We start from the raw sequence: 24,720 nt of genomic DNA on the forward strand, positions 1-24,720 counted from the left end.
CGACGAAATCAAAGAGAGATTATAAAATACCACAATTTCTGAAAAGGGAAAGTCAGCATTCTAATAAAACAGTTTAAAAGCATTTTTTTGTAAATGAAGTACAGCTGTGTCGCCCTGTAAGGAGAGGGTTTCACAACGACATGCCAATGCCTTGATGTCCTCCACTCCAAGGGTCATTTACTGCACAGGAAATGAGTGGCAGAGGAGAAGCTCACTGCAGTGTATGTATGAGAGACAGCACTAGAGCGATCGTACGTGTTCTCAGACTCTGTCAGTCACGCTTCCTTCTCCTTAAGTGTGCCCATTCACTCACAAAAGCTGAGCCTCTTTGTCTTTTCAAAAGCGATTTAGCTCCTTTTCCTCCAGAAGGCTTTGGCTTTTGTGAAAAACTGCATGTGTATAGCAGAGGGGAGGCGATGCTCAATGTAAAACACATGGCTGTTGTGTGGCATACGAGTTCGGAGGGAAAGAACTTGATTCTTGTATGTATAAGTAATGCTCTTCATGCTTTAGAAGAATGAGTTCATAGTCGATATTGAGCCTCAGGTCCACACAAAATGTAGAAAAAAAGAGGTTCATATAGTAAGACTTGAAGCTGAGAAGAGGAAAGGTTCTTGTCCTTGGCCAAAATTATGGAGCTGTATGTACACATGGGCATCATTAGCGTTTCTCTTCAAACAGGAGCGATCACTGAAGGCCCAACGTTATGAAGATGATGATGGCAAAGATGAAGGTTGCACTAGGACAATGTGCTGCCCGTGCCGATCCAGGTACGGATGTGCCGCTGTGGGGGTCTGTGGCCAGTCTGGGAGTCAGGAGCAACTCGTGAAGTGTTAAGTCGTCAATTGCCAAGTTATCTGCCAAGTCTTAAAAGAAAAAGAGAGGGAGAAAAAAAAATTATGTGGACGGACATGCAGAACATACAACTGTATCAAAGTCTGACTGAGTTCTGTAATACTAATGTGGCTGAGAAGAGGAAAGGTTCTTGTCCTTGGCCAAAATTATGGAGCTGTATGTACACATGGGCATCATTAGCGTTTCTCTTCAAACAGGAGCGATCACTGAAGGCCCAATGTTATGAAGATGACGATGGCAAAGATGAAGGTTGCACTAGGACAATGTGCTGCCCGTGCCGATCCAGGTACGGATGTGCCGCTGTGGGGGTCTGTGGCCAGTCTGGGAGTCAGGAGCAACTCGTGAAGCGTTAAGTCGTCAATTGCCAAGTTATCTGCCAAGTCTTAAAAGAAAAAGAGAGGGAGAAAAAAAAATTATGTGGACGGACATGCAGAACATACAACTGTATCAAAGTCTGACTGAGTTCTGTAATACTAATGTTGGTTAAATAAAGCTATTATATGGCTTCAGACGAGAAGTCTCATATTGAGCGAATGGCTCTGAGTCTGTTCTTTTTAGTGAATCAAACACATTCCAAACAATCTGTGAAGTCCAATTCCTGAATGAATTATTTTAATGAGTCTAATGATTCTTTAAGCAAACATATACACTGCAACTACTGTAGTCTGACTTTAATGAGTCGGTTCTTTTGAGTAAATCCCGAACAAATGACTCTGAATCTATTGTTTTTAGTGAATCAAACACATTCTGAACAATCAGTGTAGTCCACTTCTTGCATTAGTGAGTCTTAATGACTTGGTTCTTTTTAGTGAATCGAACACATGCAGCACAATCAGTGAAGCCTGAATCCAGAATGAATGACTCTCATGAGTCGTTTTTTTTTTTTTTAGAGAAGCAAACACATGCTATTTAACCAAGCGTAGCACAATTTCCAAACAAATGACTCTGCGTCTGTTGTTTTTAGTGAATCAAACACATTTCAAACAATCAGTGTAGTCCAAATCCTGAATTAATGACTCTTAATAACTGGGTTCTTTTTAGTGAATCAAAGAAATTCTGAACAATCAGTGTAGTCCAGTTCCTGAATGAATGATTCTACAGAGTCTGTTCTTTCTAGTAAAGCAAACACATACAGTGCAACTAGTGTAGTCTGATTTCCAAACAAATTACTTTAATGAGTCGGTTCTTTTGAGTGAATCAAACACATGCAGCACAACCAGTGTATAGCCTGAATCCAGAATGAATGATTTTAATGAGTCGTTCTTTTTTAATCAAACATATTTAGATTAAAACTACTGCAAAATTAAATTAGTTACAATTCACTTATCTACTATTTAATGTTTGTTTTCTGAAACAAACAAATAAATAATTTTTTTTACAGTTTACTCAACTGCAATATGTCATTAAAATGTTCAGTAGATATTTTTTGTGACATTTATTATAGAATGTATGTGAATATGCTCTTTTTAAGATGTTTCTAACTCATGATTATAACATGAACATGAACATTTCCAGTCATCTCGGCGACGTATGTGTGCTTATTCAGTCTGGAAAAATAACTAATTTCATTGTCTAATAACCAGTCATTAGTTGTGTTATGTTGTTGTCTTACTGGAGTGAGTGAGGAATATGGCAGCATTCCACCTTAATACCATTTAACAATCTTTTTTCTTTACTAAAACTAAAACATATTTTCATTTATCTCAGCATCTACAGATGAGGTGTACTGTCTGGCCAATGTCAGCCATGAGGGAGACATAACTATGAGGTGAAAATTATGAAAAAGGAAAGCGGATATCAGTAATAAAGTCAAGTATGGAGAGGCACGCCAGCTATGTGTCCCCTGTGAAGTCCATCTAAACTGAGGAGAATCGTATTCGTTCAACACACAGATGAGTTATTGCATGTATATATACGCACATGCTCCTCTGCCTTATGTAGCACATACCTTAAATTCCTGTTCTCAGTCTGACATAACTCAACCATACAGGCAATATACAGAGAAAACATGAAACACACAAAAACCTGGGATTTAAAAATGGAAATAAAAAAATCTTCAAATTGAGAAAACCTTTAAATGTAAAAAAGACATAAAAAGAATGAGAAAAGACTTCAAGGTCACTGAAATGTACAAATGTGTGCAAGCTCTTTGGTTAATTTTCAAATCATGCTGGAGAACATGATTATCAGATTGTACACAAACTCATGGAGTGCATGTCAACTTGAACGCTGCTGGGGATCAAACCAAATAGAGACTTTTCAAACTCGCATTTGTTTTTTCACAGTTCAGCCTTTCACCCAAATCAAGCTTAAAAAGTATTAAATTAGACAAATTGATTTTTTTTAATATATATCACCTTTTAAAAAGTGATTTACAAAAAACAAATATCATACCTAAAACAGAACTACAAAAATAAGAAAATTAAATGCATGAAACATATTTTTTAAATGTTGTATTTTTTCATATATCTATTTTTAATAATTTGTTTCTGTAATAGAATCTTATTTGCCAATTATCTGAATTCTTTTGAGCTCATTTAATTATCCAAACTCCAGGATGAGACAAGCATTTTCACCCCACTATATATGCATACAGATGTACACACAATAACCGAACATAACAAATGCAATCTGTGTTTATCATGTAGTGATTACCTCAACAGTGGTGGAAGGCTGTGAGCATTTGAAGGGTCTGCAGAAATCAGTTTACTCAACATAGTGAGAGATTTTTAATTATAGACACTTCTGTTATGTCCATATGTTAGCTTACTATTCTCTCCATCTTGAATTAAATTGACAGGAAAGATGTATTTAATCTACTAAGATCAAATGCCATATTTAATACCTTCCACACCAGCGACTTCACATTGCCTCCTTCGTTTGAGGGGAATTTTAACCCAACAGGGAGGAAGTCCACCATTTGGATCAGCGGCTGTGTAGTGGTAGGATCAACAGGAAGGCATGCGACTTAATTAATTCTAGGCCCTGAACTCAGCATGCCAGCCAGTGAGAACCAGGCCGAGAGCAGGAAAAGAGATGGAGGCCTTCTCTCAGGGGGTCCCCTGGATGCCCTGGGGCCCATTTCAGCACAGTCGACTTTAAAACAGAGGAAGGAGGCAAATAAATAAAGCCTCGGTGCTGAAACCTTCTCGAGATTTCTGTGCAATTACGACAGAGCTTGAACGCGCGCCAGAGAACGATTAACTTCTTCTTTCCCTCCGTCCACTGACAAGCCAGCGGTTAGACATTCCACGGGCCCTGAAAGGCCGATTTTTCATTGTGACAGCGGCAAGCTGTACCACTAGTCCAATTAAAGCCGAGATGTAATTCAATACAGCTTTTATACACACTACACCCTAAATCAGACGAGATGTGTTAGTGGGTATAGGCAGGAAAGTGAGGATCATGTGTGTGAGGTTATTGTTTGCCGTGCGAGTTCAGAGAGGTGTGAGTAAAACCCAAAATGTTCATAAAAATAAGAGGAATGGAGAGTATGGAAATGACACAGAGTGCAAACCATGTATAACCCAGCTCCACAATGTGACTAATAATATCCTGTTATAATGAGCCACGACCACGTGCGAATAATGATGTGAGTGACGGGATCCACAGAATGGCGGACGGTCCGGTTGACTCTTGTTTTGGATCTGATATCTACACGATGGCAATTAGTGGGATGGATGTGTGGAGGCTGGCATGCTAAATATAGAAAACAGACAATCCAACGGACAACGAATGAGCATGAGATAGCCTGACCAATAGCACAAAGGCTCGCAAAGCCTATCAGTTTTCAGCAGTATCAGTCTCCAGGGGTCTCTGCCATGCAAGCGGAGCTCTGACTGGCTTTATCACAGAGTTACGAGCTCCAGTTACGACACAGGTCAGAGGTCAACAGTCAGCCATTGATTGGTAATGGTGGGCTTGGACCGGCTCAATGCCCGCAGTGCAGTACATCACAGGCACGGCAAACAGGAACACAGAAACAAGTTTTAAATGTTTATTGCAGCCCTCCATAGTAAGAATAAGACACTAGCTGACTGCTTTAGAAGACTAGTTTGTTTCAAGACCTGGTTAAAGAAGATTTATAAGCTCTTAGGGTTTAAAAAGAGGTGATGAGGGTGTTTAAGTGCCTAATACTATATGCTTTGCTCATCTAAACTCAAGAGGATAATCTTTGTTCTAAACAACTTCTAAACAACAAACAAACTGCTGCATGTAGTGTGTGGAGAATTCTTTTAACAACTTAGCCGTATATCTCAAAACAACTTTTGACATTAAAATGACATTTTGTTGATTTTACTTTATGTTTATTAGCTTTGCCATGTACACTACTAGTCAAAGTATTTTTTTTAATGCTTTTGAAATAAGTTTCTAATGAAGTCTCTAAGGCTGCATTTATTTGATTTAATTATTACAAATTAAACTAACAGTTTCTGTGGTAATATATTTTCAAATGTAATTTATTCCTGTGATGCAAAGCTGAATTTTGAGCATCATTACTCCAGTCTTCAGTGTCACATGATCCTTCAGAAATCATTCTAATATGCTGGTTTGGTGCTCAAAAACATTTCTTATTATTATCAATGTTGAAAACAGCTGTGCTGCTTAATAATTTTGTGTGTGGTTTTTTTCAGGATTCTTTGATGAATAGAAAGTTCAAAAGAATCGCATTTATTTGAAACAGAAATTTTTTGTAACATTATAAAGTCTTAATACGGTCACTTTTGTCCTGGCTTTATAAAAGCATTATTTTCTTTAAAAAAATCTTTGAACATTTGTGTGTATTTCTGCTTTTTGCAATAAAATCACTTTTATGCCCATCGAGTGTAACCCTAGAGCAATACTCTGGGCTGGGCAATAAGACTCTGTTTGCTTTGTATCTTAATGTCTGTCGGGAGAGGATATTGATATAAAGCAGTTGGAAATCAAAATGTCCCATTTGACACCTGCGTAGCACAAAACATGCTTTATTGGTTCCAGACAGCGCATCTAAATCACCATAATCACCCATAAAAGCCAAGTCAGTAGCACAGTCTAATGATACTTTGTGATTTATAATAAAGTTTCAGGATTCTTTGATGAATAGAAAGTTCAAAAGAATCGCATTTATTTGAAACAGAAATTTTTTGTAACATTATAAAGTCTTAATATGGTCACTTTTGTCCTGGCTTTATAAAAGCATTATTTTCTTTAAAAAAATCTTTGAACCTTTGTGTGTATTTCTGCTTTTTGCAATAAAATCACTTTTATGCCCATCGAGTGTAACCCTAGAGCAATACTCTGGGCTGGGCAATAAGACTCTGTTTGCTTTGTATCTTAATGTCTGTCGGGAGAGGATATTGATATAAAGCAGTTGGAAATCAAAATGTCCCATTTGACACCTGCGCAGCACAAAACATGCTTTATTGGTTCCAGACAGCGCATCTAAATCACCATAATCACCCATAAAAGCCAAGTCAGTAGCACAGTCTAATGATACTTTGTGATTTATAATAAAGTGACTTTATATATGATACTTAAACTGCTATAAAAATAAAAAAGATATCTGGAAAGATTAATAATCAGATGTCTGACATATAAAGGACATTTATGCTGAAGGAATGCTCTATTACATTTTTGTCGTTTTGTGTTTTTTCATAACACCACAAATGTAGCAGCAATGTAAAGCAGTATTTGCCACTTTCATAAGGAGCACCTGTGTTTGGAGACTGACATTCCGTCTACAAAAGATTGATATTTTTGTTCATTTGAACTTTTGATTCATCAAAGAATCCTAAAAAAATGTACCAGTTTCCAAAAAAAATATTAAGTAACACAACAAACAGCAGCACAACACTGTGATAATAATAAGAAACATTTCCTGAGCAGCGAATTAGCATATTAGAATGATTTCTGAAGGATCATGTGATACTTAAGACTGGAGTAATGATGCAGAAAATTCTGCTTGCATCACAGGAATAAATTACATTTTAAAAAATGTTAAAGGGGTTCTATTATGCTTTTTCACTTTTTCAACTTTAGTTAGTCTGTAATGTTGCTGTTTGAGCATAAAAAAGATCTGCAAAGTTACAAAGTTCAAAGTCCACTTCAAAAGGAGATATTTTATTGAACAGAAATCACTTTTCAAAAACTACAATGAATGACTCGTTTGGACTACAACGCATATTTTCCGGGATTTGTGATATCACAAATATCGACAAATGGGATGAGACCTGGTTGAGCTGCACTAGAGAAGGCAACGAGTGTTATGTTGGAGACGTGCCAGCTTTCCCAAGGCAGACGAACTTAGAGTAGTTACAATAATTCGGGTTTAAATCGCACTCAAATTGATTTGATTTTGACGCAATATGTACACTGAAGCTCGCAGGCGGCTATGGTAAGGGGCATGACATTTCCCGACCAGGCGCCGAGTGGAGCCAATCACAACACACACTGGTCCAGCTAACCAATCACACCACACACTGGCCCAGCTAACCAAACACAGCACATTTCGTATTTCAGAAGGCGGGCCTTCATTTGATACAGGAACTATTCGAGCCGTTCATGCCAGACTGAGGAGAGAGGTGTTGTAATAATGTAAAATATGTGAAAAATAATGTATTTTTCAAACAACCTAGTATGAGAGCCTGTTCTAGTACACCCCCAAAACAAAATCAAGACTTTGTAAAAGAGCATAATAGGACCCCTTTAAAATAAAAAAGACATTTTAAATTATAATGATATTTCACAATATTGCTGTATTTGAAAAACATTAAAAACAGTTTAAAAATCGGTAGTGTATATCATATATAAAATATAGTATTACAGTAGCTTCCACACCTCTGTATATACAAAACAAGATGTCAACACATAAGACCCTCAGTAAACACACTCATACAACACAGAGTCTCGGGCTGATGTTGCTGCTTCTGGTGAGGACAGAGGGAGGAATGTGAGCGTATGTCTCCACACCCATCACCCTGACCACAGGCCCACTCCAGCAGGCAGCCAGCAGCTAGCCAAGAAAAACTAGCCAGCCATGAGGAGGCCAAGACACAGTTACAGAGCCCTGAGACACAGCTAAAGCACATCCAGACACAACTAGAGTACACAGAGACGCCGCTGTTATGTTGTTTACAGTAGCGGCAATGGTCTTTTGCTTGAGATATGCTTGGGATTTCATTAAGAAAGGGTTTTCTGGATGACATGTAAGACGACCTATCACAATTGGTATATTTAGATTTTCTCAACCGTTTATTTGTTCTGTCGGCGCCAATAGCAATAGCGCTAATTCGCTCTGGGCATCCCGAGTTCGAGTCCCGGCTCCACTGCTCTCTTGTCTCTGAGGCTGGGACTCTAAATAGTGTTCTGTGCTCGTCTGTGCAGCCAAAGACAGAACAGTTAGCATGTTTTGGCCAAACTTTCGCCATGGCATTAGAACTGGTACACTGTTGTCGCTTGCAAAATCAAAATGATGGCGCCGTGGGCGGAATCTTACAGATTAAGGGGCAGTAATATTATAATGAGATCCCTTTGCAACGTCACTAGGGGAGCAAAATCTGACGCACTCTTTTTTCAGACGCTTGCAGAAAAAGGCTTACCAAAACAAAGTTACTGGGTTAATCTTTTTCATGTTTCCTTGGTTGGTAGATGCACCGGGGACCTGATTATAGCACTTAAAAAGAACACTGGAAAAGTCAGATTTTCATGATATGTTACCTTTAACTACCTTACTAACTATAAATAAGCAGCAAATTAGGAGTTTATTGAGGCAAAAGTCATAGTTAAGGGTTTATTAATGGCGTGAATTGGACCTTAAAATAAAGTGTGACCAAATGCAGTTCTTTTGAATTTTAAAACAACTGTTTACAACAGAAATAAACTACATTTTAAAATGTACACTGTTGTCGCTTGCAAAATCAAAATGATGGCGCCGTGGGCGGAATCTTACAGATTAAGGGGCAGTAATATTATAATGAGATCCCTTTGCAACGTCACTAGGGGAGCAAAATCTGACGCACTCTTTTTTCAGACGCTTGCAGAAAAAGGCTTACCAAAACAAAGTTACTGGGTTAATCTTTTTCATGTTTCCTTGGTTGGTAGATGCACCGGGGACCTGATTATAGCACTTAAAAAGAACACTGGAAAAGTCAGATTTTCATGATATGTTACCTTTAACTACCTTACTAACTATAAATAAGCAGCAAATTAGGAGTTTATTGAGGCAAAAGTCATAGTTAAGGGTTTATTAATGGCGTGAATTGGACCTTAAAATAAAGTGTGACCAAATGCAGTTCTTTTGAATTTTAAAACAACTGTTTACAACAGAAATAAACTACATTTTAAAATATATTAAAATAGAATTAATGGCGTGAATTGGACCTTAAAATAAAGTGTGACCAAATGCAGTTCTTTTGAATTTTAAAACAACTGTTTACAACAGAAATAAACTACATTTTAAAATATATTAAAATAGAAAACAGTTATTTAATTATACGGTATTTTTACGGTATTTTTGTATCCAATAAATGCAGCCTTGTAAGCATAAAAGACTTTAGCATGAACTCTTAGTTTGCATTGAAAAGTATTTCATCAATATATGGCAGGAAGTCAAAAGGTCGGAAAAAATGTGGATTTCTTGGAGGTAAAGTAGGAAAAACTCTTTAGCAATAACAGACTAACACAGTATAAGAATGTATGTTTGAAGATAACTGATTTTTTTTCTTTGTGAACCGTCCTAACCCCATGTCAGCATTCCCCATCAACTCTTCAATGGGTGCCATTGTGGGGCAAATTCAAGTCAACACATATTAATTAGCACAACCCAGTGTGAGCAAGGCCACTGGTGTCAGCTATAGTGCTCCTCTCACTAAATCTGCACATAATTAGATCTTCTCAAACATACTTTTAGCTCTAAAGTTCAGATTAGACACAGAAAGAAATGGACACGCACAAAACAAAGAGGGATCAACGAGATTCAGAGACAGATCTTACCACAGTGGGAATATGATTTCCTGTGGGATGGTGTAGGCCTTAGCTGCTCATGGTGCAAAGGCCATTTCAATGAGCTGAGCTGATGGCATACATGAACTCACTGTTCAGAAACGCTTGTAAATTCTCCAGCTACCGTTAGCGCCAGAGAGGCTGCGAACATGCTGACTGAGATTAAAAGATCCACCAGTAGAACCTGAAATCTCATGAACAGGGGAATGAGGATGGCAGGTCTTTACAAAAATGGGATATGAGAGGTTACTCCAACTGTGAGTTGCTCTGTTATTTAATTTTGATGACTAATGCCAAGAAAATGCAAGTCATGCTTGCATGTATCGTCACAATAATGTGTTGTGCGTGGTTGCCAGGGTGTGGCTATGTGGTTGCTAGGGCACTGTTTGATGCTTGCTAGCACACAGCTCTTCAACAAGCCATGTGAATTAAGGTATCATTCATGCTCATGCCGCAAAGTTCACAACTTTATGTATGAGTGCAACAATCACTGTCCACTTTTGTCAGTCTTGGTTCCAGAAGTATTTTTCCCATTCATTTCTTAATTCATTATTATATATGAATGAATATATACTATCAATTCATTCATAGGTATTAAAAAATAAAAATCAGTAAAGAGTTTAAACCATGAACCAAACCAACCACCTCTGAGATGAATATCATAACATTACAAACTTAGTTTTGAAGCAAATAATTTGGAACTCTGAGAAACAGCCCAAGAAGCATTGTGAACATTATTTTGTAATGCCTCATCATCATAGTTTCGTTCATGGTTTCACGTCATATGATCTGTATCCCGTTTGTTTCCTGGGTCATGTTCTCACTGGTTCATTGTCTTACTATCTTGTCATCAGTTCTGTCTTCTCACTGGTCCACAGTCATTGTCTTGATATCTTTTTCTATTCTGTCACTGGTGGTTTTTGTCATGTGTTCCCTGGAGATTTAAGTCCTCATGTTTGCCTTGTCGTGTATTGAAAAAAGTTATGCTGTTCTGTATCCACGTGTTAGGTCATTGTTTATTGTCAAGCTCATAGCTCATCGATTTGTTTCATGTCTTGGATTAAGTTCATAGTTTGTTTTTGGATCATTATAATTTTAAATAAACCTACACTTGGGTTCTCTGTGCCTTCATCCTTGCCCACTTAAGGCCAGGAAAGTTACAGAAAAACCAACGGATTTATAAGTTGTTATCATTAAACAATTTCTCTATGGAGTAAATGAATGGGATTTTTACTTTCATTACCGGACTGTTACAGTCTATAGCGATGCTTGTCATAGTAAACACCGCTAACTATGGTGTTTTGGTAAAAACTATGGTTACTATGATGATATTTTGTATTTTTATAACTATTTTTCATCCCTATAATAAATCCCTATTAACCTCAAAAGCATCCTCACGGCTCTTTCTGTGCCTCCCAGTTTATGGATGACCCACAGTAGGTGAGACAGTTTGTGTTTCCAGACGTTGTGGTGGCTGACAGACATGACGCAGGAAGATGTCTGGAATCAATTCTGGACGTCAAAAGCTCCTGCTAATGTAAATAAAACTCTTACACAAACAAACACTTTCTTTTGAGAACTCTCAAGCACAAAAATGTATTGGACTGAGAAAAAAGGTGTGAAATTTAATTCTAATGTTTGTTTTTTTTTTGTAACACAACTGTCAGGCTTCCTTCACTATCCTCTTGCTTTAATGTGACAACATCACCTTTGAGTCTTTGAAGCCAGCCTACCGCATACAACATTGTTTGGTGAGACGCCATAAACTCCCCTTAACTATGTTAAGCCCTCCACAATGGGAATGACTGTAGATGTAATCCATCCAGCTCTTGTGCATATCGAGTCAGGCACTGTTTACACAAATGCTGGTTAGGTATCATTATTTCTCTGTGTATGTGGTTATCTGTTAAGTGCATACGGTTGAGTGTGTGTGTGTGTGGGGAGGGATTGTTGTTTATATACAGAGGAAGAAATAAGGACCCCTTGTAGAAGAAGCCAGATCCACTGGGCTGTTTCTCATGGCAAACTTCCTCTCTGTGATCAGGATTATTTGCAGATGCGATGGTGCCATTGCTTCTTTCTCAAAGAGGAAAAAAACCACCATCTGCTCTCTTTTCCGTTTACTGATCTCACTTTTCTCATGTTGGAAACAGCCTTAATCTAACTCTACAGGTCATAAATGCTGAGTTTTTACCCTTTTTTGCTTGTTAGGTTTAGAAATCTTAACATCATTGAATTCATTTTGAAGCTTGAACGCTTCAGTGCCCATTCATTCATAATTTCTCCTATTGTGTTCTGCTGAAATAGGCCATATAGGTTGGGAATCTCATGACAGATTTTTCATTTTTGGGTGAACTATCCCTTTAAGAGTTGTGTGCTCAAAGAACCTAAGATATAATCATTTCTAAAGCTACTTAATGCAAAACAATTAACAAATTAGGAAAGAGAGCAAAGAAACAGAAACAGGAAGTGGCACACCGGTACACCAGATGGTTCTAAAACTGCATTAGGATGTTAGAGAATGCTAGAAAACATATATTATCCATAAACAACCATCATGTTTCTCTACCATTAAAAAGTTTGCAATTAAGAATGCATTAAATTGATAAAAAATGGCAATAACACTGACATTTATGACCATTTGTAATATAAAAGATGCTGTTCTTTTGAACTTTCTATTCATAAAAGAATACTGAAAAATACTAAGCAGCACAACTGTTTTGAACATTATTAATAATCAAATCAGCATATTAGAATGATTTCTGAAAAATCATGTGACACTGAAAACTGGAGTAATCATCAAAGGAAAAAAATGCAGCCTTGGTGAGCGGCAAGAAACATTCTCAGTCTTATTGGTTTTGGTCTTACTGGGTTGACATTCACCATATATAAGGGGAAGCTAAAGATAACTGAGAAATGACTTTACTCTTGCTCATTTCCTGAACATTTTGGCCCTGTTCATTTCCAGGTGTGTTTCAAGTTGATTTCCACATTACACTGAGCAGACATCTGTGTTTGTCTGTAGCTCCAAGCACCTGGGCCACTGCAGCCAAACATCTGCAGTCCAAACACCACTGAATATGCCCTTACACACACAAACATGACATGCACTCTCATACCTGCATACAAACTCCCATACAACAGCAATACACGCACGTTCACACACGTACACACTGTTTATCTAAATCAGGACACACCGTAGACTTCTGTTGTTTTTATATAAACCTAAACATAAATATTGCCGATTAACTCAAACTCTAAATCCATCTTAAAAATTAAATAAATAAATACATTTAGATAGTGGTATTTTTTTATTTAATAAAGTAAAATAACTTAATGTAACCATGAAAATTTTATCAGATTAATGTTTTTGGTAACACTTTAAAGTTAAGGTTCACATAACATTAGTTAAAGCAACAGCTAAAATGAATTAAAGAAAAATAACCGTAGCATTTTACAATAAAGTCCCATTAGTTATCATTAGCTAATGCATTAAATGACATTAAATAAAAACAGGCAAAACATTTATTATAGTATTTAATAAATCTTAATTTAGTTAATAAATATACTTTTATATGTTTACAACTGTACAATGTTAGTTCATAGTTCAGGTCTAATAAAATATATAAATAGATAAAAATTTTGTTTATGTATCAATTTACATTGATAATGTACATGAGTAAATATCAGGAAATGTACATTAACTAAGATTAATATTTTTTTCATTGTTAGTCCATGTTAACTAGTGAAACCTTATTGTAACGTGTTACCAAAATTACAGTTGTGTAACATTGATATAAACATTGTTGCATAAAGTAAAAACACATAGGAATTAAAAGTATATTTGGTAACAATTTATTTTAAGATGTTCTTGTTACAGTGTAATTATACATTTACGTACTGAGTAATATTAATTAACTAGGATTGATGCATTACTTGCATGTAATTATGCATAATTTATTGTTATTATAATAGTAAGTAACGTGTAACAAGGACACCTTAATAAAGTGTTACCGTATATTTATATATTAATATTAACTATGAATAAATGCTGTAAAAAAGTTGTTCATTATTAGTTTATACCTCATGTTAACTAATTGAACCTCACAGTAAAGTGTTACCAAAACCGTTAATTTAGTTTATTTATGAATCATTTTTAAAGTATGTTTACACAAAAGGGAGATGTTTCCATATTTAACTAGCTTCTAGTGATACACTGTAAAAAAAATTTTATGGTAAAACCGGTAAAATTTACTGTAAAAAACCGGCAGCTGTGGTTAAAAATACGGTAGCAACATTTTAGGTTTTACTGTTTTAACTTAAATTTACAGTTAAATACCGTAATTTCATTAACTGATATAATGTTAATATACCAACCTTATTGAAGTACTGAAATCTGTTTTGTACCTTTGTAATACACTGATAACCACCAAATGCAGGTGGTGATGAGAAAGTCACATGATGAACCAAAGCTCATCACAAGCAGCTTTAAAATAATAACATATATAGAAGGTGCACGGTGTCATTCACACAAACACAATCATGGTAACACGTGAAACTGAAATAATGCAATAAACATTCATTTAACAACATTAGGTGTAACACACAACCCTAATATACAAAACTGATAAGAAAAAAAACTAAGAAGAAACAGTTATTTCAACAAAAAAACATAAAATTTGAAATGTAACGCAGGGAATTCTGGGAATGTCAATGAACGATTATTCACTGTAAATTATACGGTCTTTTTCACTTCCAAAAACGGTATACTACCGTAAAATGTATGTCTAATACATGTAATGTCCAATACAGTTATTCACCGTATATAATCAAGTAGGTATAACTGTAGACCGGAGATTTCCAAAATGGGGCGTGAACTCCAAAAGTGGGCAGAACCTCCAAAATGGGGCGGGGTCTCTTCGCGCAAAGACTTTCACCATTGGCTCTGGCTTCGGCCAATTGTTATTGACTTACATTTCAAAATAAAACTTTATAAATTAAACATTGTTTCTTCTAATTGATCTAAAATAAAATATGCTATATAAATAAATATTCTCATTGAGAGCAGAGCCCAAAGCTCATGGCCAGTGTTGTTCGGACCGGAGTTTGAACCTCTGCTTAATAAATGGGAATCACCCTCGAGCTCTCCTGCGAGCCGTCTCAGCGCAGCGCCGAGGAAAGATTTTACTCTATCGCTTTGTTTTAGCCAACGGTGGCATCCCGGGGCTCGAAATTCGCATGGAAGGAGGGGGTAGTGACGTTTTTTTATTGATTTCCAACATATAATATAAAGGTAATGAACAAATATAAACTACAAAACAGAAATTGAAAATATACAGTATTATATAAATAATAATACAGGTAAAAATAAATACATAAATAAAAATAATAATGAAAAATAAATAAATAAATAAATAAACAGAAAAAAAGACCAGGTATGAGATCATCATATAAATAACAGAAAAGTTTCACAAAGAGACCTAGTGCGTTTTGCTTTACTGTTTTTCAACCCAAGTAGTAACTCAATATAATTTTTCATATCTATCTGAAATAACAAAAAGTTGGGTTTTCCTTTAGCCCATTTCTGTTTATGTATATGGTATTTGCCCATAATCAAACAAAGATTAACAATAAAGGCCACATTTGGTGGTAATCTTTGTCTATTAAAATAAAAAAATACATCTTTTTCAGAAAAGTAAACTTTCATGCCTAGGCATTTACAAAGGAAACATTCCAAATCTATCCAAAACATTTTGCTATAAATGCAGTTACAAAATAAGTGCAAAACATTTTCTTTCTCAGTCCCACAGAAATCACATATAACATCTACATCAGTACGAAATCTAAGAAAAAGAGTTTTAACAGGGTACACCAGATGGAGTATTTTAAAATGTACTTCTCTCACCTTATTTGTTAAAAAAAAAAGAAAAAAAAAAAGGTGCCATTGTCCAGTGAGGTCTGGTTGGGGAGTTACGGAACGGCCCGGCGATCTCATATCGCATAATCTTATTAACTGCTTATCTCCTGAACTTTCTTTCTTTATATATATATAGTAGGGGAATTTACCGTTAACCATTTAACAGGTTTTTACTGTAGCATTTTTACAGTCTTTTACCGTTAAATTCACGGTCATTTTTTACAGCATAGATTTCTCCTCAAAGCAGAACTAATTAAACCCACCCACTCACACACACACACACACACACACACACATAAACATATACTTCCTCACATAAACACAAACTCACACGAGTTCACACACACAGATTGACAGCGCATGCTACTAAGACTAGGCAGGCCGGCCGGCCTCATATGCAGCTTGTTTACGGCTGCAGAAAGCCTGTGCTGTAATGGAAAACGTGTGCTTTGCTCCTCACCTATCAGGTGCTAGAGGTCAGAGGTGACACATGGAGCCTGTTAGCATTCCAGCCTCAACATCAGAGGAAGGATGAAACTATTTATGCTGTGAGAAAAGTGTGCTTGCGTTCGAATGCTTGCGCCTGTCGTTTCGCCTCACAAATTCACACCATCCATCACAAAATTTCCTCTCCTCTCCATCTCTCTTACTCTCTCCATATCTTAAGTAAATCTGTAGCAGACCTGAGACTCGAGCCCTGCCCAGGCTCTCACAGCGAGCTGCATGTTTCACATTACAGGCATATTTCCACATTGTATTTTGCTAACCCTCGCCTGCTGATAAAGGGCCAAAGAGCTTCAAAGAAAAAATGCTCCTCAGCACTTACAGTGACCAAACGTCTGCTGAGCACTGGAAAATAACAAGAGCTGTTTTGACAGGGCCCATGCTGTGCGGCGGAGTGGTCAAGGCTGCACACTCTGACCCTCTCCAAAATCCCCCGACTCCAGGGGTTTGGCCTTTCGGTGATAGTTACATTCATCAACTCCTCCTGGGCTCCTCCTTGACAAAATGAGAAAGGAACCAAGGAGCGCAGAGAGGGTGTGAAATGTCAGGAAAGCAGCTAAGCACTTGCATCAGATAGGCTGAATGAGATACTTTGTTTGGAGACACAAAATGAGGTGATCGTTCAGGGTCTGGATGGAGAAAAAGATGAGAAAGTGTGATAGAAAGGGGTGGAAGCTCATAAAGAATGAAAGGCAGTGATGACAGCTGGGCACGGGGTTTATGGTTCGGCGTGCTGTCCTAACTAAAAGTGATGAGACTGAGAGAGCAGGTTTATGTCTGGTATCTCTCTCAAACACTCACCGCTACGCACGGCAGTTTTCAATTCCACTCATCGAATACAATTTTATAAAATAAATATGAAATCCATTCCTCTTATTTGATTGGCCAAGCACCATTATCACCAAGAGTGTTGATATTACTTTTCATGTTTTTTTTAACACTTCAACTGATTAACATGAAAGTATATTTGTTATTATGAGCTAATTATGAACAAGTTGCATAATATTTTAAAAATTATCATAATATATTAATAATTCTATATATATAATATATAGTATAATGTTATACAATATAATTAGACACAATACATTCATGTGAAAATATAATACATTATTATAATTTGATCCCACTTTTAAAGGGTTAAACATGTTCTAGTATGTATGTAGAAATGAACATCAACCAAGATTAATAAAATGCTATAAAAAAGTCACTGTTTATTGTTAGTTTATAATACCAGCTGCATGAACTAATGTTAACAAACCGAACCAATTGAGCTGTTTCACTTTGTATCACTCTAACTGTTTGTATCCGTGGCATTTAAGTCTTTGTGTTGTTCTTTGAAAACACTTGACTCCGCTTTTGCTTTTTTTGCAACTATTTATGTTGGCAGCCAAAAAATAAACTTATTAACTAGCCAGTTATTCATTATTAATGTCTTGTTTATAGAACTGCTGTATAAAATATATATCACACTTGGAACAGGTCTGTTGTACAAAGGCGAAAATCAGTCAATTGCACACAAAGAAATAAACAGAACTTTTTAAAAACATATGTTTAAAATCATGCACACTAACATGAAACCACTTTGAGATCACATGACTGGCCGAACTACCAGGCACTGACCACAGAGGACAGGAAGGATTCCAATTTTGTTATACACTTATTGGGATGTATACACTTATTTTACAAACAGTTTAAGTATGATGCCATACTGACATCAATATTTCAGTATTTCAGTTCAACTAAAGTTTCTCATACAAACCCTTTCTCATGAAGCATTATTAAATATGTGATAACAGCATGTTTGATTAGTGCTGGACTGCACCGCCGCTCACATAATCTTGTCCTAAGCGGGCGGCTGACATTAAAGTGAGCGTGGTGAGGCAGATGACACGACCTCAGCGCCGGCTGTGTGTATCTCGGGGTGTGAGCACAGGACACACACAGCCCGTGTCCAGGAATAGCTCTGCTGGCCTGGAATGCGTGGGTCGGTATGGGGGTTGGGGGCAGTCCTGGGGGGCGAGGAGGCCTGGAATCTCTTCCCAGAGTGAATGACGATTTATCAATCAATCCGGATCATTCGGAACATCCACAAAATTACTGTCCAGCTGACAGCTTTGATTTACGGAGGGGTCTGGGCCCGAGGTGCGGCCTGTCTGCACCTAGTTGTTGTTCTGTCCGTCACGCTCCCCAGGCCCCTGCGCAGCGCCGAAGCTGCATCTCTTTTGAGAAACCAGATCTACGTCGTCCATCTCAGCGCACCAGGCACAGACAGGACTTCCATTAGTAAACCTGCCTATGGATGACCTTCGGCATTCTGGCTTCCTGACCCCTCCCCAAACAACCAAAATGGGATGAAAAGACAGCAGGGCTGAAGCGTGTTTTACTGGGTCATCTGCAACTATCTGCTGTTATCTGTGTACCTGTTTCATCAGAGGCCTAAAGGTCTACATTAAAACAAACAGACATATTTGAACAATACTTGAGCAAGAATATTGGTCAAATACTGAACAACATATAGACTGTAAACTGCATAGGTATGACAAAATGTAAAACTTTGAACATAATATTAGCCGAATAGGAAAACTGATAATTCTGTAAATGCATAAACAGCAGAACAGAAGAATTGATCACTACTGTTTTTGAAAGTTAAAGGGATAGTTCAACAAAAATTTTAATTACCCCATGATTTACTCACATATATGCCATCCTAGGTGTATATGACTTTCTTCTTTCAGACGAATACAATCGGAGTTATATTTAAAAAAAAAAGTCCTGGCTCTTCCAAACTTTATAATGGCAGTGAATGGGTGTCGAGATTTTGAAACCCAAAAACCCATCCATCTATCATAAAAAGTGCTCCACATGGCTCTGGGGGGTTAATAAAGGCCTTCTGAAGTGAACTGATGCATCTGTGTAAGAAAAATATCAATGGAATGCCACTTTCTCGGTAACGCGCGTATGTTAGCAGAAGCTAGAGATTATGGTTTATAAAGTTTAAAATATGGATATTATTCTTACAAAAATGCATTGATTCACTTCAGAAGGCCTTTGTTAACCCCCCCGGAGCCGTGTGGAGCACTTTTTATGATGGATGGATGCACTTTAATTTGCTTTAAAATCTCGACCACCATTCACAGTCATTATAAAGCTTGAGAAAGTGAGGACATTTTTAATATAACTCCCAATGTATTTGTCTGAAAAAGAAAGTCATATACACCTAGGATGGGTAAATCAGTGGGGTAATTTTAATTTTCAAACTATCCCTTTAATCGCCCTTGTTACAGTAAACAGCCTCCTCTGATATTTAAACATGACTTGAAATGTCTTTAAAAATGTAGCACTCGTGCCTTTATGCTGAAAAAGCAGCAAGAGATGTTTGTTGGTAACACTTTAGAATAGGATACTCATATTTACTATTAACTACAACTTTTCCCTCAACAAACTCCTCATTTGCTCATTTGCTTAACAAAGGTAGTTGTTAAGTTTAGGTATGGGGTCGGATTAAGGGATCCAAAATATGGTCATGCAGAATAAGGCATTAATATGTGGGTTATAAATACTAATAAAAAGCCAGTATGCTTGTAATATGCATGCTAATAAGCATAATAAGCTTATTAAAGCATTATAAGCTTATTAATAAATATGCTAATAATGCTAATAAGCAATTTCCCCATGCAGATTTCGCAACAGGTTCAGGTTGGTCACTCAACATTGCCAAGCTAACCAAAGGAAAGCTGTTTATATAAAAAAAGTGACTTTTCAGCTCTGCTTCATTACATCACTACACTATTGACAATTGACAACGGACCTTTTTGCCTGCATAATGTTGCCAAAATGTAGCTAATTAACACACAGAATCAACCCAGGGCTAAAAATACTGTATTAGCATTAGCCATATTAGCAGATTAAATTAAACAGCCTTTGACATCGACAATAAGAGATATCAGAAGTGATTTCTCCTCCCTTCTAAGTGTCTTAACCTGAATTATTTATTGTATGGTTGTTTTTTATTATTAGCATTTAGCATTGTTTTGCCCTGCTTTCCACAACACTACCAGAACAATCCTGTGATTCATTCTTCGGTCATGACCCACCGACCTAACATCCACACACACACACACACACACACACACACACACACACACACACATGAGAATGAGAGAGGACTGGAGAAGAGGAGCGGGATATAAAATTCCAAGACAGGAAAGATATATCGCCAACTGTTCATCCCAGCGCCCAAAACGCATTCTCTTCATTCTTAATAATTAAAGCAGTAAATCTTCTGCAAGAGGGAGGGAGGACGCACACTCAAACACCACCGGCTCAGAAGTTTAGAGAGCTTTCAGACCTCAGCGCTTGATGCTGGACGTTTTATCACCGCTTCACTTCCTCGGTGTAAATTTGAGTGCTGATATGTGCGTTATCCTGTCCTTCCACATGTGCTTTATAAGTGGGATTCTCAGTGTAACCCTGGGCCCCTTGCGGCGCTACCCTGAGAGCCCAAATCTCTGCCACAACAACACAACCAGGACGACAACTCCCTCTGTTGTGTTTGCTCAGCTGGTTCGGCTTTGTCAGTCAGTATCAAACTCCTTGTTCCTGCCCTTCTACTGTTATTCTTTGCCTCTGTTTAGTTTCTTTGCACTAACATGGTTTGTTGGTTCTTTTGTGCTTTGTTTTGCATCAAAGGGAACATCTCCCATGTACCCTGTTTGTTCCCTCAGACAATGATAGGGTCGCGAGGTCACTGATAATACATGGCTACCTATAACCTGTGAAGCTGGGGCAACTTTTAAGGGTTAGTTCATCCAAAAATGAAAATTCTGTTATTAATTACTCACCCTCTTGTTGTTTCAAACATGGTTATAAGACCTTATTTTTGCTGAAATCCGAGAGCTTTCTGACCCTGCATAGACAGCAACAAAACTGACATGTTCAAGGCCCAGAAAGTTAGTAAGGACATCGGTAAAATAGTCCATGTGACATCAGAGGTTCAACAGTAATTTTATGAAGCTATACGAGATAATAATAATAGCCTACAAGGAAGGAATAACTGACAACGTGCCGCTGAATTACAGAAAGAAAGAAAAAAACAAGGTACCTTCCCGAAGTTCTTGTTTGGCAAAATTAATATAAGCTATTCTGTGTCTTAAGACAAATTAAGTTAGAACAAGTTCAATAAAACATATTTATTATATTTCTGCCGTAGAGGAGAATAGCCAAAACCAAAAAGAAACAAAGAAAACAATGTTACGTTCATGAAACAGTACTCAATGGAATGCACACATGTGACTGGGGCTAGTGCCATCTAGTGGTGGTTGATTTTCTTAGGCTCAGCTGCGCGTGGATCACGAGCTGTGTGTGTGTGGATTGGGCAAGGCTAAAAGGGCGGAAGGAAAGTCTCAAAATTCAAATGAATCAAATAGAATCGACTCAGAAGAGATGTGAATGAATGCACGCGTGTCGCCTGATCCACAAATGCACATTTTAATCGCTACATGCACAAATCATGATTCTTTAATATAAACTATAACATTTGTATTCACAAATATGTCTCTATTTGAACAAAATGCTGCACATTAATGTAATTCTTAACTCTGCAGACACCGGTTGAAAAGCATTTGTTTCAGTGTAGTGATGCACATTTGCGAATTTTTCAAATCTTGTACACGTTAATGAATTGCACTGTGTCACAGTGTTGGTTGTGGTGCCCTGGACTGGCCACTTGAGGGCGCTCTGTCTGTTCTATGTTGTATGTGTTAAACTCCATTTCCCATAGTCCCCTGCTTTAATTCTGTTCTGATCAGTAGCACCTGTTATCATTTACTCATTATCCCTGCTATATATACCATGCTCACTCTGTCTGTCATTGCGTCTGGATTGTATTGTCTTCTAGTTGGTGTTGTCGGTGTCAGGTTTTTGGATAACCTTTTGCAACGTTTTGTTCTGTTTTGTCCTGTTATTATTTGCAATAAACTGCACATGGAACTTACCCTGTTTCCTCCTGGCATTCCGTGACACACTGGGCCTTGTTTGTTCGTAGTTGTGTGTGTGGGGGACGTGAAAGGCTGTAAACTGCGAAAATTAAGTCTCAAAATCGAAATGAACTGAACAAGATCGACTCGAACTAGACATCAATTAATGCACGCGTGTCACCTGATCCACATATGCACAGATTCCTTTTTGCATGAGCAATTTATGATATATTAATGCAGAACAGAACATTTTTATTCACAAACATGTCTGTATTTGCGCAAATCGCTGCACAATCATTTAATCCAGAATTCCACAGACTCAAATTGAAAGGCATTTGTTTGTGGTTAGTAAGATACATGTATAAAATGTATGCAGTACATGGATAATTGTGCGTGCATCTATTAATCATTTTGAGTCTAATATCATCCCATACTCCCTGACATGGCTGCATCAACACTATTGCTGTTCCTGAAACCACGCCTTCTTTCTTTGCGTGCACATTTGGGCGGCATTATGCTAATATTTCCACACAGTGACGTAGATATGTGGGGGCATGTTAGAACGAGGCATTTTAGGTAGGCGTGGTTGACTCTTAACTTTTATAAAGAATATCTCTTTGGATTTGAGACTTTAGTCTTTGCAACTTTACAGATCTTCTTTATGCACCAAGAGCTTGTAACACTCCAAAGAGAAAGTAAAAATGTAAATCGCATCATATAACCCCTTTAACATAGATTGGGCAATATAATTAACAGTAGCACCAGTTAAAAATTCACTGACACTAAAAAATTAGTTCCAGTGTGTACTATATCACTGACCTGCAAAGATGCGCAGGCGTTTGCGTCTCGGAGGCGGCCCGAGTCCAGAAACACCAGTACACTCATCTTCATCATCACAATCCCCACTTTCTAGACCCTCCTCATCCTCGTCTGCCTGGCCCTGTCCGGCTGGGTCTCTCCTCGCAGCGCCCCCTCCTGGTCGAGCCCTCCGTCGCTTTTCAGGCAACGTCACCATCCGCAAAAGCTACAGAGAAGAGAGTGTGGTGGAAAAATAGAAAAAAAACATTACACTTCTAATGAACAGATATGCTATAATCGCTATTGGATGCTACTCTAGGACATGGCTTCCCAAACTGCAGTGTGGAAATGTGTTAAATTTTTTAAATACTAACTTGAAAACTCAAGGGACACTTCAAGTAAATATTTTTGGTCAAAGGTTCGGTTGAAAAAATTTTTGGAATCCCTGCACTAGAGCATGCATCATATATCAGTATGAGATTAGGTTTATGGATTTGTGTTCAGATCACAATCACACTCTAGATGAAAACTGTCAAACAAAGTCATGGTGAAATTAATTTGTTAGTGCTAAAAGTCAAAATTTCAGCATACTGAGAAAAATGGCCAACACGATGGGTGGAAGCTAGTTAGATTTACTGGACAGACTCAAAGTAATATCTGAGAGATCACTGTGGAAGATAAAAAATTAAATATTTTAATTGCAGAACTAATAACAGAATTTGCTTTAGAATTTTATTGGTAGTTGGCATTCTATTCTTTTACAGAACAGCAAACTATTTTAAACAGCATTTCGTGAACTATTTTATAATTATTATGCATAACATGTGAGCTGATATTATTCTATATTTGTCACGGTGTTGCTGTGCCAGAGAACAGGCAGGACGACGAGGATGAAGGATACAAGAAACCTTTAATAACTTAACAAGAGGGTAGGAGCACACGCACAGGGTAACATTCACAATAACTGACAAACTGGAACACAATGGACAGGAACTGATTTGGGTGGATAACGAGGGGCAGACAGGTGAGCACAATGAAGTGATTAACTCATAATGAGAACAGGAACAACCAAATAAGGACACAGAGGGAGAAACCATAATAGACAGTCCACAGGGGTGTGACAGATCGCCCCCCTCCCAGAAGGCGCGACCTGCGCCGTAACCGTATCATCGGGGAGGGGGGGTGGGCGCCCTGGAAGCTGGTGCAGGACTGGAATCGGGCGGAGCCACGGAGAGCCTCCAGGAGGAGGCCACGGTGGATAAAGGACCTCGGGAGGCCACGGCAGAGCAGGGACCTCGGGAGGCCATGGTGGATCCTAGGAATCCTGGGGGTCGCTCTGGAGGAGCCGGCTCTGGTCGGCGCTCTGGAGGAGCGGGCTCTTGAGGGCGCTCTGGAGGAGCAGGCACTTGAGGGCGCTCTGGGGCTGGAGCCGACACGGGAGCGAGCTCTGGGGCTGGAGCCCTTCCTGGGCTTGACTGGGGATCCGGGGCCCTTCCTGGGCTGGACTGGGGATCCGGAGCCCTTCCTAGGCTTAACTCCGGAACAGGAGCCCTTCCTGGGCTTAACTCGGGAACAGCCCGCACTTCTGGGCTGAGGACAGAGACGGTGCTGGGATGAGATGGATAACCGGAATGTTTGGATGGGTATGTGGAGGGTCCGGGCGAGGGGTGAGCTGGTGAGGCGGGG

The 24,720-nt window shown here is 38.1% G+C and overlaps 1 protein-coding gene across 1 annotated transcript in view; it reads right to left on the minus strand.

The window, feature by feature from the left end:
- Nucleotides 1-990: 990 nt before the first annotated feature.
- Nucleotides 991-24,720, minus strand: part of LOC107601117 (glypican-3-like) — a 72,597-nt gene continuing 48,867 nt past the window's right edge. The window contains exons 6-7 of the mRNA XM_016293148.1: nt 23,056-23,260; nt 991-1,237 (exon numbers count right to left, since the gene is read on the minus strand). Of these exons, the coding sequence (XP_016148634.1) occupies nt 1,059-1,237; nt 23,056-23,260 (384 nt within the window). The 3' untranslated portion in view covers nt 991-1,058. The remainder of the gene's footprint in view (nt 1,238-23,055; nt 23,261-24,720) is intronic.

The sequence above is a fragment of the Sinocyclocheilus grahami genome, unplaced genomic scaffold, assembly GCF_001515645.1.
Source record: "Sinocyclocheilus grahami isolate Dianchi unplaced genomic scaffold, SAMN03320097.WGS_v1.1 scaffold299.1, whole genome shotgun sequence".
Classification (NCBI taxonomy): Eukaryota; Metazoa; Chordata; class Actinopteri; order Cypriniformes; family Cyprinidae; genus Sinocyclocheilus; species Sinocyclocheilus grahami.